The sequence below is a fragment of the Lagopus leucura genome, unplaced genomic scaffold (assembly GCF_019238085.1).
Source record: "Lagopus leucura isolate 7727_CA_CO unplaced genomic scaffold, USGS_WTPT01 Super-Scaffold_100045, whole genome shotgun sequence".
In the NCBI taxonomy this organism is placed as follows: Eukaryota; Metazoa; Chordata; class Aves; order Galliformes; family Phasianidae; genus Lagopus; species Lagopus leucura.
Genome location: NW_024962292.1, coordinates 805726 through 820836, shown reverse-complemented (window position 1 = coordinate 820836; position 15111 = coordinate 805726). Strand labels below are relative to the sequence as shown.

The following is a 15111-nucleotide window of genomic DNA, read 5'->3' as shown; positions in this document are numbered from 1 at the left end:
TTGTAACCACCACAGCGGCGGTGACCACACAGCTGAATGCTACAGAAACTCTTTATGCAACCACTGCCAAGCCAAACACCACACAAACCTCAATAAATCACTTAAAAATAGCTCTTTAATGGGCAGGATTTAACTGTACACCGTGGCTGCCTAACTGCACCACTCCTTTGGGTCTTTCCCCATAGTATCAGATCCAGCAAAACTTACTGTGGCCACCGGTGGGTGTCATAGCCTGATGGCTCAGAGTAAGGGCTTCACCTTAGTTTTGAAGTTCCCAACTGGAGGTGTGGACAAAAAGGAGAGTTGCAACTTCACATTGCAAAGATTTGTTTTTCTGTGTTGAAGGAAAAGCTGCTATTCGCTCCATAAGCTGCCAGACCTTACAATATCAAGTTAAATTCAATGTAAGAACAGTTCAGACTGTTCATGGAGCTTATTCTCCAAGTTGATTCTCTTCCCTTTTTGGGGATAAATGTGCCCCTCAGAAGCAATTTGGCACCTGACAGCACAAGAGAAGACAGCTCTGTCATTTCCCAGCAGGAAAGCCCAATTTTTTGCTCCTATTTGATGGAGAAATGAGGGTAGAAAGCACATCAGACAGCCTCTGGTACTATGAGCAAAGGCTCCTTCCTGGGAGCAAGGGTTTGTATAGGTAAAGGGAGGAGAGAAGGAACAAAGGAGTGAGGAGAAACGGAAAAAAGCACGTTGGTAAAGAAAATACAGTCAGATGCCCCAGGGATGCAAGATCTCAGAAGCACAGATGTGTTATGGCAGCTTCACAAGTTGCCTTCAGCCACTCAAGCCGCACCAACCCTCCACCAGCTTGTTTTCAGGTGGGGAGTTGCATGAGAGGTCCCAAAAGCACATGTGGTACTGGAGTGTAAGCCCCCCCTAATCTTTTGGAAGTCAAAGCAGTAAGGTTTTGAAAGAAAACCTCACGGTGGTCTCTCAATGAGTTATTTAGCTATCCCAAACTTGAGTGCCACTGCCAAACTGCACATAGTCAGCATTGTGGATAAGCAACCAGAAGAGGTTAAGGCAGAGACATGCTGGAAAGTTTCTGCACAGCTGGAAGCAATGGCTCTGTACACATGGTTGAGGCTACATGACCCAGTTTTGCTCATAAGGATGCAAAAATGATGTCAAGCTCTTGGAACATGCTATCATGCTTTGACAGCCAAATATGCTGTGTGGAAATACAGCCCCTGAAAAACAACCCAAAGGTTTATTTGTTAATTGAACACCCAAGGATTGGAAATAACTGCTCGAGAGCAGCACAGGAGAGGGCTTTTTTCTATTTACCTATGGGACAAAGACAACACAGGCACCAACTGCACACGCTCCTTCCCTTGCTCTCTCAGCATGCTTTCATCTGCAGCCAGACAAGAAAGAAGGCAGCTTGTTCCCTGCTATCTGATCCTTGGCCACACTTCTGAGGATGCTGGATGGGCTGATAAGCAGGTGCCAGCTCCAATGTCATTCCCACCTGTCTCCTACCATACAACCAACACTCATTTCACAGGGAACAGGAGGACTGCCAGCACCAGACCCTGCGGACAGACACACCGACAGCCTTGGTTATGCCATTGTCCACCACGACCTGAGCTCCTTGGCCGACCTTTTAACACAGAGAGCTTAGACCTGGATTGAAAGCTATAGATTTAATTGCAACACATTGGCCCATTGAATTTTGGTGCTGTTGAAAAACATTGATCAAACCCCTTTTGTTGTCTCGGCAATAGGACAGTGATCTGAGCCAAATGAGAGCAACTCTGGGAGTTCAAATAGCACACGCTATGCCGACCTCTTATCTCATCGTCTGATACTCAAAAGAATTATTCACTGCCTGATTAAAGGTTAACGAGTGTATGGAAGAAGCAATCTCTGCTTCCTGTCTCAGGACTCCCTATTGTAGTAGAAGGATATGTCCTGGAATATGCTCAAAACTGAGATAATTTATGAAGGCTATCACGCTGCATATATTCCAAAGAGCTGCTTCCAGGGAAATCCATGGACAAGACAGCACATCTGGAACCCAGGAAGACTTCAGATGGCCCGTGGACAGCTGTCTGTTCCTGGACTCCTGTGCACTTCACTCAGGCAAAGAAGCGTGCAAAATCCTGGCCATGATTTGCATGAGCTGGATATTGATCCCAGCTGCAATCATAGCAAAACGCCCAAATTCCTGGTAACGTTACGGAGATTTGAAAGCAAAGTCCTGCTACTAACCAGATCTGCTGGGAATAAATGCTCTGGCAGACAGAAGCTGGAAAGATCATTATAGATGCATGTCTGAAGCGTACCCTGCAGCAAAGTAAGCTAAATCAAAGGTATCAGAAGTACATTTCCTGGAGCTTACCAAGACAGCCAAATGATGTGCATTCCCCTCCATGACAGCTGGTGAATTTGGTTCAGAATGAATAGATGTACTCAGTCATGCAGGTTTTATTCCTGAAAATTCTTCTGGGAGGCTTGTGATACACAAGCACCATGCGATCTGGCCTGTATTCACTACGGGAACATTTCACATTGAGTTTCCTTTAGGTTCTATGTTCTGTCTGTCCCTCCCTCTCCCTTCCCCACCCTGTCTCCAGGTTGCCAAGCACAGGCTTAAGTTGCATTCAGTGAGTCATTTTTCTATTTTGAAGCATGTGTTAAATGATGTGCCAGTACAGAATTCAGGCTCAGAACATCTACCCTTTCCTCTTTTCAGTTGACAAACCACATGCTGCAGTCATTGTGACACAACAGCTACTTTTTTCCTCCCACCATTAATAGAAATCATCGTGCACTGTATTTTTAAAGGGGGAGAAAAAGCTAGCTTAACACTGAGCCATGCATTCTCCCTTGTTGACGGAATGATCTGGAATAGCCATTTCCCATATTTGAGAGTGAAACTTTTATTCCAAGATTCAGCAGCTCTGACACGCGGGCTGCTCACAGGGATTTGTGTTCTCAGGGGAGCCTCAGGTTGGATATTAGGAACAACTCCTTTGAAAGAGCAGTGATGCAGTGGCACAGCTGCCCAGGGGGAGGTGGGGGGTCATCATCCCTGGAGGTGTTCCAGAGCTGTGGCAATATGGCACTGAGGGAGGTGGGCACAGTGGGATGGGCTGGGGATCTTGGAGCTCTTTTCCAACCTTAACAGTTCTATGAGGCACCAGAAGACCTCAAACAGCACCATCAGTTACTCCCTTACTCCCCCCCAGCGTGTTTCACAAGCAGCATCTGAAGGAGAGTTGCAGAGCTCACCAGAACGCCTTTTGCTCTCACGTGATGCTTCCTAAATAGTCTGAGCACTGATGGAGCTATGGGTGTCCCTGTTACTGCAGGGGAGTTGGACCAGAGGGCCTTGAAAGGTACCTTCCAACTCAAACCACTCTGTGTCTTTAAGAAGCAGAAGGAAGGGATGAGAAAGCCTTACAGCTCCAAGAATTTGGGCCCCAAATAATTCCCCCAGTGCACACAACGCTGCAGACAGCTGACAAGTGAGCTCTCAGCAGGGCAGGATGTCAGATAACTGCTTGTTACCTGTGCTGCTCCATCACGAGTCCCCTGCCAGAAACATGTAATCACTGCAGCTCCTCCACATACAAACTGCTTTTAATTTTAAAGTAGTGTTCTGTAATTTATCAAACCTCCTGCATCAGGGAGAGGAAGGCAGAGAGCCAGGGGAAGGTCTGAACTTTACCCAGGATGTTTAAAAAGCCCCATGGGCACTCAGGACAGGCTCCTCTTCTGTCAGCTCACCTCCTTGCTCCAGTTCAAGGCACAAAGGTTTCCTAATCAGGGTGGCTTACAAACTGTCAAACTTGAATATTCCACAGCCATCCTGCCCGGATGGAGACACAAAACAGAAAATGCACCCAACTGTACTGCCCTTCCTCTGCCAGGTCAGAGTGCTGCAGGAAAAGGCTCTTTCAAAAGCCTTATTTTTGGTTAAGGCACATTTAGTTCTGAGAATCCCATGGCAGATAGCTGTGATCTGAGAGCTCCCACAGATGGAACCTGAGCTCCTCTGTCCTCTAAGTCACACGCTTCAAGTATTCTGGTCAAATTTACCCAGCACATCGCTTTGGGACCTTTAAAAACTTATCACTTGAAAACCTATATAAATCCTGAGGCAAAAGGTTACCATGTAGGAAACAACAGCAAATTCTTCAGCTCTTGTCAGTTTTGATGTGGGAATTAGACAGACCAGAGTTCCTCAAGAGAACCTTGCATTAGGAGCACAGGGTCTGACTGCCTCTTCCTGTTAACACTCACAAATGGGGAACTCAGTAACTTCTGAGTGTGGGAATAGCTGATTTTCCCAATTTGCTGACCAAAGCAGGAAACAAAACAGAGCATAGGAGCTGCTATCTAAATGGTAAGGTTTCATTTATAAAAACAGCTGATATTTAGAACTGAAATATTAAAATGCCATACTTTGTGAGAGCAGTGTTTTTCAGCTAGCCCAGTATTCTAGCTCTGGTAAGAGCTGTAAGACACTATTCAGAGAAAGCATGAGAGCCTGTCCACCATCTGCACAAAACACATCCCTCCTATTGCCCAAGCATCCATCACCACGAGATTAGGGTCGTGGGAGGTTGAGAGGAAGGTACATTCAATCCTCTTTCCTTTTGCATCTGCTCATGGAAGTCTTGTCCTTGAGGTCCCTATCCAGTTGCACGTGGAGGCAGAAAGCCAAGAGACACCACTTGGAAGAGCTGGTTTTCTTGAATCAGGAGAGCTTCAGTGCTGGAGGAGCAGGATGGAAAATCACCATGCCTCAGAAGAACTTTGTGATAAGGTAAAGCCTTCCAAACTCCGGCCCTATTTTTTCCACTCGATATTTTGAGCTCAGATGAGGTAAGAAATATGGTCATCTTCAGTTAGAGAAATACATCAATATTAATTTTCTGGATCTTTCTTATTATTTTTGGTCATTACCAAAAATCATTCGGTACCACACAGTGCTGTCTGAGATACTAATGAGGGCTGTTCCTGTACTCTGGCCAAGCAGAGTTCTGGAAATCACATTTTCCACCAGTCTACAAGTTGAGCTCCTCCCCTGTGAGCAGGGGCACAGGCATCCTGCAGCCACACTGCAGGGTTTGGCCAGTCAATCCCCAGCATGCAGTGAAACAAACTTTAGCAAGCACTGATTTTTAAAACACAGCAATTAAACAAGTCTCAGTGACAGAGCACTCCTGTAGTCTTACCCTTTCTACAGCTTCTTACAGCTGTCTGAACTTACAGCCCAGGTATTCCGTCTTTCAGCACTGCCATCTCTACTGGAGCAGGTTCAAATCTCCCAAAGTCAGGCAGAAAAAAAACAAGTACAGACTTTTTTTTCTTTTTTGCTGTTTACAACGACAGACATTTGAAGCCAGGAAATACAAACACGCCTGCCATGCAGTGCAAAAGTCCTAAACTAGCTGGTCACCTCACAGAGAGGCTCAAGCTCAAACCTAGCAATCTCATAGCTGTTAGCGCCATGCTACAGCTCGAATAATCAGATCTGAGCCTTGACAGGCCAATTACATTCAGCACAGTTCTGTTTCTAATTTGGGAGCTGGTTTGGATTCAGCTCCTTGGCTACACAATGCAGATGTACTCGTATCTATCTTCAAACCCTTAGCCTCATGGCAGCAAGAAGCAGCAAAGGCTCCTGTTACTTCCTCTGATTGGAGTGAGAAACTTGTCAGTAAAGCAGTACATCACAATGGTGTCAGCATGCCTGCTCTGGCTGAGATGCAGAACCAAAGGAACTGCCTTACGCTCTCATCCTTGTCTGCAATAAGGTAGGTGCCAGTGTTTATTTTAAGGCAAAGCACAGCAACAGTCTGGCATTTGGAAGGATGCAGTCTCACTTCAGTACCATCACGCAGAGCAGCTGATGTGGTTTATGCATTTGAAGCACTGTGAAAACGAAGCAGCTCTTAATGCATCCCTCTATCATTTTGACCCCAGGCCATAACTCTTTTCACAGGCTACTCTACAGCTACACATCTTCAGGCAGTAGAGCATGCATCAGGAATCATTCCTTTTAAAAGACAGGGTTAATTGCCACAATGTAAGTTACTAAATTGCACATTTGATTCAAAAGGGTAATTCACACAATGCAGAGTGGAGCAGAGATGATCATGACACGTTAGTTGGATATGTACAATTTGGCTGAAATAACTAAGTAAAACCTAGGCCATCTTTAAGCTGTTATGGCAGCCAGTGCTAACATAAGTCATAAAGAAAAAAACCTCATGGCAAGATCACCGAGAGGGACTTACAGTGTGTTGAGGTTCTTCAGCCTCCTGAGGGCCCCAGGTTGTATCTCCCTGATGTGGTTGAAACGTAAATCTCTGGAAGCAGAAAACACAATCAGTGCATTCGTAACAGAACTGAGCCAGCAGAAATCAACATCAAAGGGAAGAAGTTTCCTGGGAGAGTCTGTGCCATGCCCACAGCAATGGGAGCAGAGGAGATGGCTGCAGGCAGGAGGGAGAGTACTGTGGATGATGGCTGTGGGCTACCATTACCTGCAAAGTCAGCCACCAGCCTGCACAGCCCTACACCTACAACATTTATTTTCATCCCATTGAAAACTAAAGGCTGAAAGGACTCCAGTGCTTGTTTCCATGAATTGCAGCCAAGTTCTGCTACTTATCACCCCAAGTTCACGTACAACGATACGTGCTGAATTGTAGAGGAACGCACATCACCATGTGGAGCCACTTTTTAGGACCCCAACAAAATGATCTTTGTCCTAAAATGGTTAAAAGTGATCCAATAACCTCACATAATAAGCATTTCACATTTTTCTTCACAGCGCTCCAAGACTTCGAACAGCTTATCGCTGCCTGCGTTTCAAATCTGTGCCAACTTCAATTAGAATTAGTGGAGTCCAGGGGATTCTGGCAAATTTCAAGGGCTGTCCATGTAACCGCATTGATTTGGAACCCTAAAACATGTTTTTTGGATTGCTAATGAGATAATAAAATAAGAGCTTAGTGGGTTAACCCACTTAAGCAAGTAGAAACGTTTCGATAGGGAATGCGCATTGACTGGGCTCCTTGCATGCTCCAGCACATTATAGCAAATTGCAAAAGACTGACCAACACTTCTTGCTGTTAGTTTCTACCCAAAGCACCTTTTTTTTTTTTTTTTGCTGCCTGGACTATCACATTTAGAGAACACACAGCTATTTCTCCCTCTAAAACAGCCTTTTAAGGACACTTATTTTAAGTGAATGAATGCTCTGAAATGCCATCGGGCTGTTGGTGAGCTACAGAGCATCTGAAGTCGCATTTTAAAGCAAGAATTCCATGCTTCATTTCTAAAAGCTCAACAATTATTTTTACAATGGGCTTCAACCAGTATTGGGGCCTTTATAAAATTAAGATCAGAAAGAGACACATGCTCTGCAAGTAGCTGGAAACCAACTGAGTGAGCATCCAAAGTATTCAAGAGGAAGACGCACAGCAAATAAGGCTGACTTTAACTTAAGACATAACGTTTCTTAATTTCACATCTTACAAAATAAAAAGGTTATTTTATGCTAAAAAAATCCCACTAAGCTTTCTTACATTTTAGGCAGAAAATGTACAGTACTTTTGTCTAACTCAAGTTAAACTGAAATATCAGATCTCTGTCTTGTTACCCCTCTTTTAGCACTGAATGGGTAGAATACGGGACAGTGGAAGACGTCTCTTCTGTTGTCTTTTCCCCTTTCTGTAACTCTGCAGCTCCAAACAAAGCAACAAGAGAACTGGTTTAGAAAAAGTCCTGCCCTTTCCCAGAAATTAACCTTGGCTCATCTGCAGTGTTTTCCTCCAGCCATTGCCTTTGCCTGAAGCTCAGCTGGTGAAAGAACACCATGTAGGGCTGCACCAGGAAATTCCTGGCTTGCACAGTGATTGAGAGCACTCCCTGCGGAGTTCAGCCCTTTGTACACAGAAACTCTTGTTTCTCCCTATTCCCAGGGTGCTTACTTTGGGAGCTTCATATTTCTTTTAACAAACAAGTGTGCTTTCACAGGGACCCACCGCACAGCTGTTTTGTGCCAGCCCATCCCAGCTGCTGCATACATGGGCAGCTGGGCTCCCTCACTCCCACTTGCATCCCTCTACCTTGGAATGTGCAAAACCTAAAGGGGGAGGTGGAATTCCCTCCTGATTTAACAATCCTTCCTACTTCCAAGGCTGGGAGTCTGGATCTGCATTGAGGACCCCACATCCTTCACGCATTCATAGCCTGGGGTCAGCGCTGATCAATTCGGAGTGGCTCTACAGAACATCTCCCCAAATCCTCATGTCAAAGCACCACTGCCAGGATGCCAGGCTGGGCAATGTGGATAACCTCAGGCTTGCTATTATTGAAGTAATTTACCTTTCCCTGCTCCAGAAGGCTCAGCCCCATCCCTGAGGCATATGGAGAATGAGAGAATTTGCAAGCAGACTGGGAGATGCAGGTATTCATAGAATGACACTCAAATCCTTCTGATCCTCTCAGCTGTTATCATTGTGTTAACTAATTAACAGCCTATAAAGCAATCAACAGCTTTTACAACAATCTCCCATTTCTGCATAATCTAGTTAGCCTTTTAGTGAATCACTTATTACCATCTTAGCTAACCAGATAATTAGCTACAAGAGGTATTATACTGTAGTTCTGGGGAAATTTGTGTTTTTGCTTCATTGAACTATCTTTTGCATTCCTAAGGCCATGCACAGCAATCGCTGCTTAACCCAGAGCAGTCGTGGTAACTGGCAGCCACTCAACCATCACCAATGACACAGAGTAAAGGTCACCTTACAAACAGGGTTAAGACACTGAGGTTCCATCCAGCTTTTCCTGGAGAACAGACAGCGTGAAAGACATCCTAAACATGATTTTAAGTCAAGTATCCCCCCCTTATGAGAAGAGCCAGAACACTTGTCAGAAGAATGCTTGCTTATGTATTAGCCACAGAGCACAGCAGTCAGCTCTGCAGGTTCTCCCATCTTGCCAAACAGCCCTGGCAGGAAGGGAGAACAGCCTTGCTGTGATGGGAATGAAGCCTTCCAGACTCGCTGTCATCAGCTACCCAACTCGGAACGTCCTTCTCATGCACGAACCCCCAAACGGCTTTAATAAATGACAGCCTTCATCTCTAAATCCCTACAAGGAGAACTGAGCAGCAAGGGAGAGAAGGAGACCATGGGGGGACTCCAAGTTTCTGCTATTTTGGTTTGTACCAGTTTAAGACATTGAGATATTGACTGTGCAAGGAGCGAAAATACGTGCAGCATGGAAACAGTGACAGAGAAGATACTAGGATCATGGATGAAACACAAAAGAGCACATAAACGCAGAGAGCCCCATGCTGCAGAACAGACCATACAGTGCTTATGCACTGAAGTCAGAGCAGTGGGCACACCAGATTCTAATTAAGAACTTACCACAGGTGTTACTGAAATCAGATTTAGAAATTTCAGCACCCACAGTATTTAAGGTCTCCCTCTTTGTCTCTTTGGGTCAAGAACCAGTCAGTAATTCAGTACCCAGCCTACCACACTGTTCTGAGCATATGCAAGCTAGCACACACAGAACTGGTTCCAGGCAGTGGTTTTGCGTAGCTTCTGAAGGCAGTGAAAAGTTGTCTGCTGATACATCCCCTCCTACCACTCAGCACCCCTCCAGCTCTCACCAGTACAGGAGGTGCAGCAAACACTTCCAACTCAAGTGCACGCATCCAGGTTGGAAGATTGCACAGCAAACAGCTGACCTCACCGTCTTAGATAATTCAAACTATTATGTATTAACAGCTGGCCTGGAGATTAAGGTCTGATCCTAATCAAACAAGCTAGATCTATTCTTGGATATTCACGTCAGCACAGTGCAGGACACTCTTAACACGATGCACGTTTCCTTTGCACTGTCTATTTGAAATATTGCCCTCATCAAATAAAGACAGCTTGCTCTCTTCCTGAACTGTATTCTCACCCTGATCCAGAAGCAGTAAAAGAAAATTTCAGAGTGTGGAAATATACATACCTTCTTCAGAGCGCAGTAGTACTATGTCAGCTTAAATGAAATGCTATAGCATTCTTCAATCCAAAGTCTCTCGTAGCATCAGTACCAGCTTTGTAGCTCCTGAAGAGCACAAACATCAAACGCAGAATACAAAGACATTCCTTCACTGAAAAACACAGACTGCTCCCATCCAATACTGCAGCCCACCCTGAGGAAGCTGCATTTGAGTGCACAGCAAAAACTCCTGGGGATGGGAAGAAGGATGTGGTGAAGCCAAGGGAATCGGGGAAAGCACAAATACTCAGGTGAGAGCTAGATGATGGCATGACTGCTCAGTGAGTTCTAAACACCTGAGGTAACTACGACCCTGAGAGTTAGAGTGGCTTCAGCAAAAATGCTGCAGTGCTTCTAGGAAAGAAAAAAAAGTCATTAAAGACTTTCCTTCCGATGAAGTGACTGCTATGAATTGGACACACAGAAAGCTTAGGTCACCTCAAAAAGGTTTAATGGGAATTAAATACTACAGCAGAAGTAGCCAGCAAGAGATCACACCTGGAACAAGCAGAACGTGTGGGTGTGCATTTAATGACTGCACATAAGGCCATCACACACAGAGGAAATGAGCAATCCCCTTCTTCATCCCAAAGACTGAAGGCTCACGATGGACATCACAGTGGGAGCAGCATTTCCAAGAACCCTTTTTCTCAGTGAACCTTCCCCACACAAACGTGCGTTGTTCTCTCTCACAGTTATGCTCCTTCAGATACACCGAGTGCTGCACCCTGCCCTGGCACAGCCCTCCCTACTGCTGTGCAAGAGAAGAAACAAGCAGCCACCAACCACACAGCACATACAGCGACGACAGGAGAAGAAACTTGTCAAGCTGGCCGTGTTCACAGTGCCCAATTAGCAACCAGGTCTGTGAGCAACTGGGTCACCTCCGGCTCATGCCAGCAATGCATTCAGATGCCAAATACCACGTCGTCTTTGCTGGTGCCCTCAGCTATGCTTCTCTGGAAGCGTTCATTCATTATGTGCTATGCATAATGCAAAAAGGAGAATAACCCACGGATAATTGGATTGCAATCCATTAGCTGCCAGCCAGAGGGGAACTTCTTTCGATAGATTTCTTCTACTCATGCCCACACATTTCAAAGTTTATTGTTTTAAATGTCACTCTGTAGGACAAACGGCTTTGAAGGTTAAAGACTTATTGAAATTTTCGGAGTGTATGTTTCACAGCTGTTCCCCTCTTTGGGCTGCTGGCTAAACAAACGGCGTGAATCCCAGCAGTAACCAGCAGATCACATCTGGAGAATCGTGTTCCAGTTGAACAAACAGCAGCCAAAATACGCTTGCAGTTAAAACATCGTGAATTTTTACAGCTTATCTGTACACGTGTAGCCATTCTTGCCGTCCTACTCTTTGCTCAGGATAAAACCAACAGGCATCGTTACCGAAGACAAACAGCCTGTTGCTAAAATCAGACACTGGGCCAGGTCCTCGGCTGCACCCAGCTGGGACTCCGAAGGGAGGAGCGAAATGGCGACCAAAGAGGAGCCAGTAACAGCTCATCAATCCCAGAGCTGGGCCCATGCCAACCCCAGCATCGCTCCGAGAGGACCACGGGCTGCTCCAAGGGCCGCCAGCTGGCGAGAACCCCTGGGGGCCATGTGCCAGCAGAGCTGGTCGAGGCACAGCGTGTGCTGGCGAGGAGACTTCCCTGCTCCACTAGGAGCACTGCAGAGAGGGTGGCACGGAGTCACGGAAGTCAGAAAGTCTCCAACTGCAACTACAAAGCAATGCTCATCTGGAAGCCGCAGCTGCTCTGCAAGGGAATAGAGCTGGAGCCTCTGATCGGGGTTTGAATCCATAGTTACAGCCTTGGTCCTATTCATACCAATGGGCAAATGTGGAAAATATCACGATCCCACATTTTTGACTCGGAATAGCTCCACGATCAGACCATTCTTGCTATACGCTCCCAGTGTTCAAACTGAGAACGAACAGTTCTCCTCCCAGCAGAAAAATTAACATACCAAAAAGCTGGAGCAGTCGGGGGCTTGGTTAAGAAGCATTCTTTAATCCTTCACAATTAAAAAAGTGTAATTATTCAAATGCTATTTATAACAGATACAATGGGATGCTTGCTGGCAAATGCATTTGCATACATTAAATCCTTAAGACAGCCAGAAAGTCAGTGTCTTTGCTTGCTGCACATCATACAGAGGCATGCAATCTGCTAACAGCTCGTATCACTCTGTGTGGGGATCACTAATTGTCAGTATGGGTTTTACTTATAATTATTCACTTCTGATTGTCTGCATACACCAGGTAAATCTCACTCAGCAATACCAGCCCATATAGACAGTAGTCTCATACTGTAACAACACCACTTTCATATCACACACCTACACCACTTTGTTAATGCTTAGAACCACAGTTCCCCACCCAAAGCTACAGTTAGCACATTCAAACGAAATGAATCAGCTTTCTAAATGGTTAAGTATGCAAATCATGGCCCATTTACAAGCAGTGCAAATGCTAACTAGTTGGCAGATGAGACACGGCAGGGGAGAGAAAAGTATGGTGACTGCATAGGGTGCACTGGAAAAATCTGTCCACCTGTCCAGGTTGAGTTTCACAAAAAAACTCGATGTCAGCTAAATTGCAAACAGATACATTGCAAACAGATACTACCAATGCTTTTACTAAAGCTGCACAGATAAGCAGTCACATCTTACTCCCCACAGCACAAGAGAATGAAGTGTGTTGTCTGAGATCATTCAGAAATACACCATTCCTGTACTGAAAAAAAGTTGGTGAGCACAGTACATTTCTCTCCCTCTACAGTCGAGGAATCTTCACAGGAAGCACAGTCAGGCTATTCATTGCAACAACAAATGCTGTCTTGTTTGGAATTAAGAATGAAAATAAAGCTTTATCGAGCTTGGAAATAAGTTGCCAAAAAAATAAAACCCACCACCCAAATTTTTCCCCAGTAAGACATGTTTAAACAAGCAGCAGCAAACTGCTTTGCTAGAAGCAGTATGTACATGTTAAATACTTAAAGATGCAGAAAAATCTGTAAGGGGAAAAAGGTTGGCAACAGTTTGGACAGTTAAAGACTGTAAGTTACTGCAGAGCAGACAGCCACTACCCAAAAAGCATGCAACAAACCATCAAGCAGATATTATCACACTGCAGCAACCGCAGCATCACCAGCCTAGAGAGAAAGCATGCCCAGATTCTATATATACACACACACCATAGAATAGCCTGGGTTCAAAAGAACCATAACGATCATCTTGTTCCAACCCTTCTGCTATGTGCAGGGCTGCCAACCACCAGACCAGGCTGCCCAGAGCCACATCCAGCCTGGCCTTGAATGCCTCAAGGGAATTCTGTTCTGCCCCATGTCACAGTGAGTCCAAGGTGGCAGTTCTGGCAGCTGCAGCAAGTGCAGGCATTTTCCTGTGTGCCTCTACTGCTAGAACCTCTGTGTTCCCCTTCCACCCAAGCAGACCTGGATGCAACAACTATTGTGCCAGCATCCTGCCCCATCAAGTTGTCAGCAGGTAAAATGCATTAAGAGTATTAGTGCAATGTTCGTAAGAGACACGCTGCTACAGATGTTCTGCCTGAGACCAGATTTAGTTAGGAGCACAGAGACAGGCTTCTTAACCCTCCAGGGCTGGATAAGTTTCATAAACAGCAGTGACATAAGGAGAATGAGCATTAAGATCGATGTTTGACAAGTCTTTCCTGCTATTTACCAAAAAAAAAAAAAAGTCTTTGAACTTTTCTCACGTGGCACTGCACCCTGAAGACACCTTTAAGCATAGGATTTACTCCTATACATCAACAGGAAAGTGCTCTCCTGGACCTGAGAGTCTCCTAAACATCTCTTACTGCAAGTGTTTCATGCCTTTTTCCTCCACCTTCTCCACCTGAATGGCCACAGCCAGCAGCCCCCTCCACAACAGGCACGGCCAACTCAACAGGTTTAGTTTGTTTCTCAAGGAACGCGAGATGCCCCAATTATTGCTTCATTGATAAACTTCACATCTGGTTTGCACAGCTGAGATACAAACTGGAAAGCCAAAACTTAAAAGTCTAGAGAAAAAAGGGGTTTTATTTACGAAAAATGAAGTTTTTTGTTGTTGTGGTGTTGTTTGTTTTTTTTTTGACTGCAGTATTTCCTCTCTCCCCTACACCCATATCCTTCTGAAATGTAAACTGTGTACCCTTCTATAATTCAGTTTTAACATTTGTGACCCCTGATTTCCCAAAACCGTCTTCCAGTGATAGTGTGGCATTATTAGTATGCATTTCCCCAACTGACTGCCCCATTAACCATTAATTAATGGCAAAAGAAGCAGTTCATGTTCTGAAAGCATGAAACAGATTCAAGCGCAGACAATCCTGCAGCAAGGATGAATAAATAAAGGACAAAAGGCATTTTTCTTTTTATTTCCTGAACACCAAGCAGATAAGAAAGGCAGCGAAATGAAATGGTTACTCACAATATGCTCGTCTGAGGTGGGATGTCAGGGATGGTTTCCAACATCAGATGCATGCATCTTACTGTGGTCCTGAAGCACAGGCAGCGAGGAGGACAGGAACAGGAGGAACGAGGCAGGAGGAGAAAGCACCAAAAGCCCAGAAGAGCTGAAGGTTTGATCAGCATGGTGTTTGCTGGAGTGTATTTTCCTCAATCCTGAGCTGCAGGGAGCTGACAAAAAAAAAAAGTTTCCCAGCCCTGAGGTCCAGGAGGAGGGGACTCATCAGCATGTGTTTGCAATTAAATTAAGGCAGTTTGACAGTCCAACCGCCCACCCTCTCTGCCATTATGTACATCCCTGCAGATCAGGCTGTTCCCACCCCTCTTTAATTGCAGCGTTGAAATATTAAGTCCTAATTTTTTTATTTATTCTTGCCTTGTTACTTACTTTGAACAGCAGGTTAACTCCTTAGGCATCCTTAACTCCATAATGCATCTTTATGGACGATGACCAAAATAATCACTGGGATTCTGACAGCCTGGACTCGAGTTTTAAGCCAAAATTTCTGCTTTAGCAGACTGCAGACTAAGGATGGCATCTCATCTCACAGCCT

General features: G+C 45.1%; 1 protein-coding gene across 3 annotated transcripts in view; it reads right to left on the bottom strand.

The window, feature by feature from the left end:
- LOC122187348 (peroxidasin homolog) overlaps positions 1–14821 on the bottom strand; it is a 42728-nt gene extending 27907 nt beyond the window's left edge. The window contains exons 1-2 of one of the 3 annotated variants that reach the window (XR_006181284.1): positions 14520–14821; positions 6270–6341 (exon numbers count right to left, since the gene is read on the bottom strand). Coding sequence is in view for 2 of the 3 variants with exons in the window: in XM_042884780.1 (XP_042740714.1) it covers positions 6270–6341; positions 14520–14683 (236 nt within the window). In the remaining variant the exon portion in view is untranslated. Of the gene's footprint in view, positions 1–2359; positions 2426–6269; positions 6342–14519 lie in introns of those variants that run through there. The other 2 variants (XM_042884780.1, XM_042884781.1) reach the window with 2 other exon arrangements.
- Between the last annotated feature and the right edge of the window lie 290 nt (positions 14822–15111).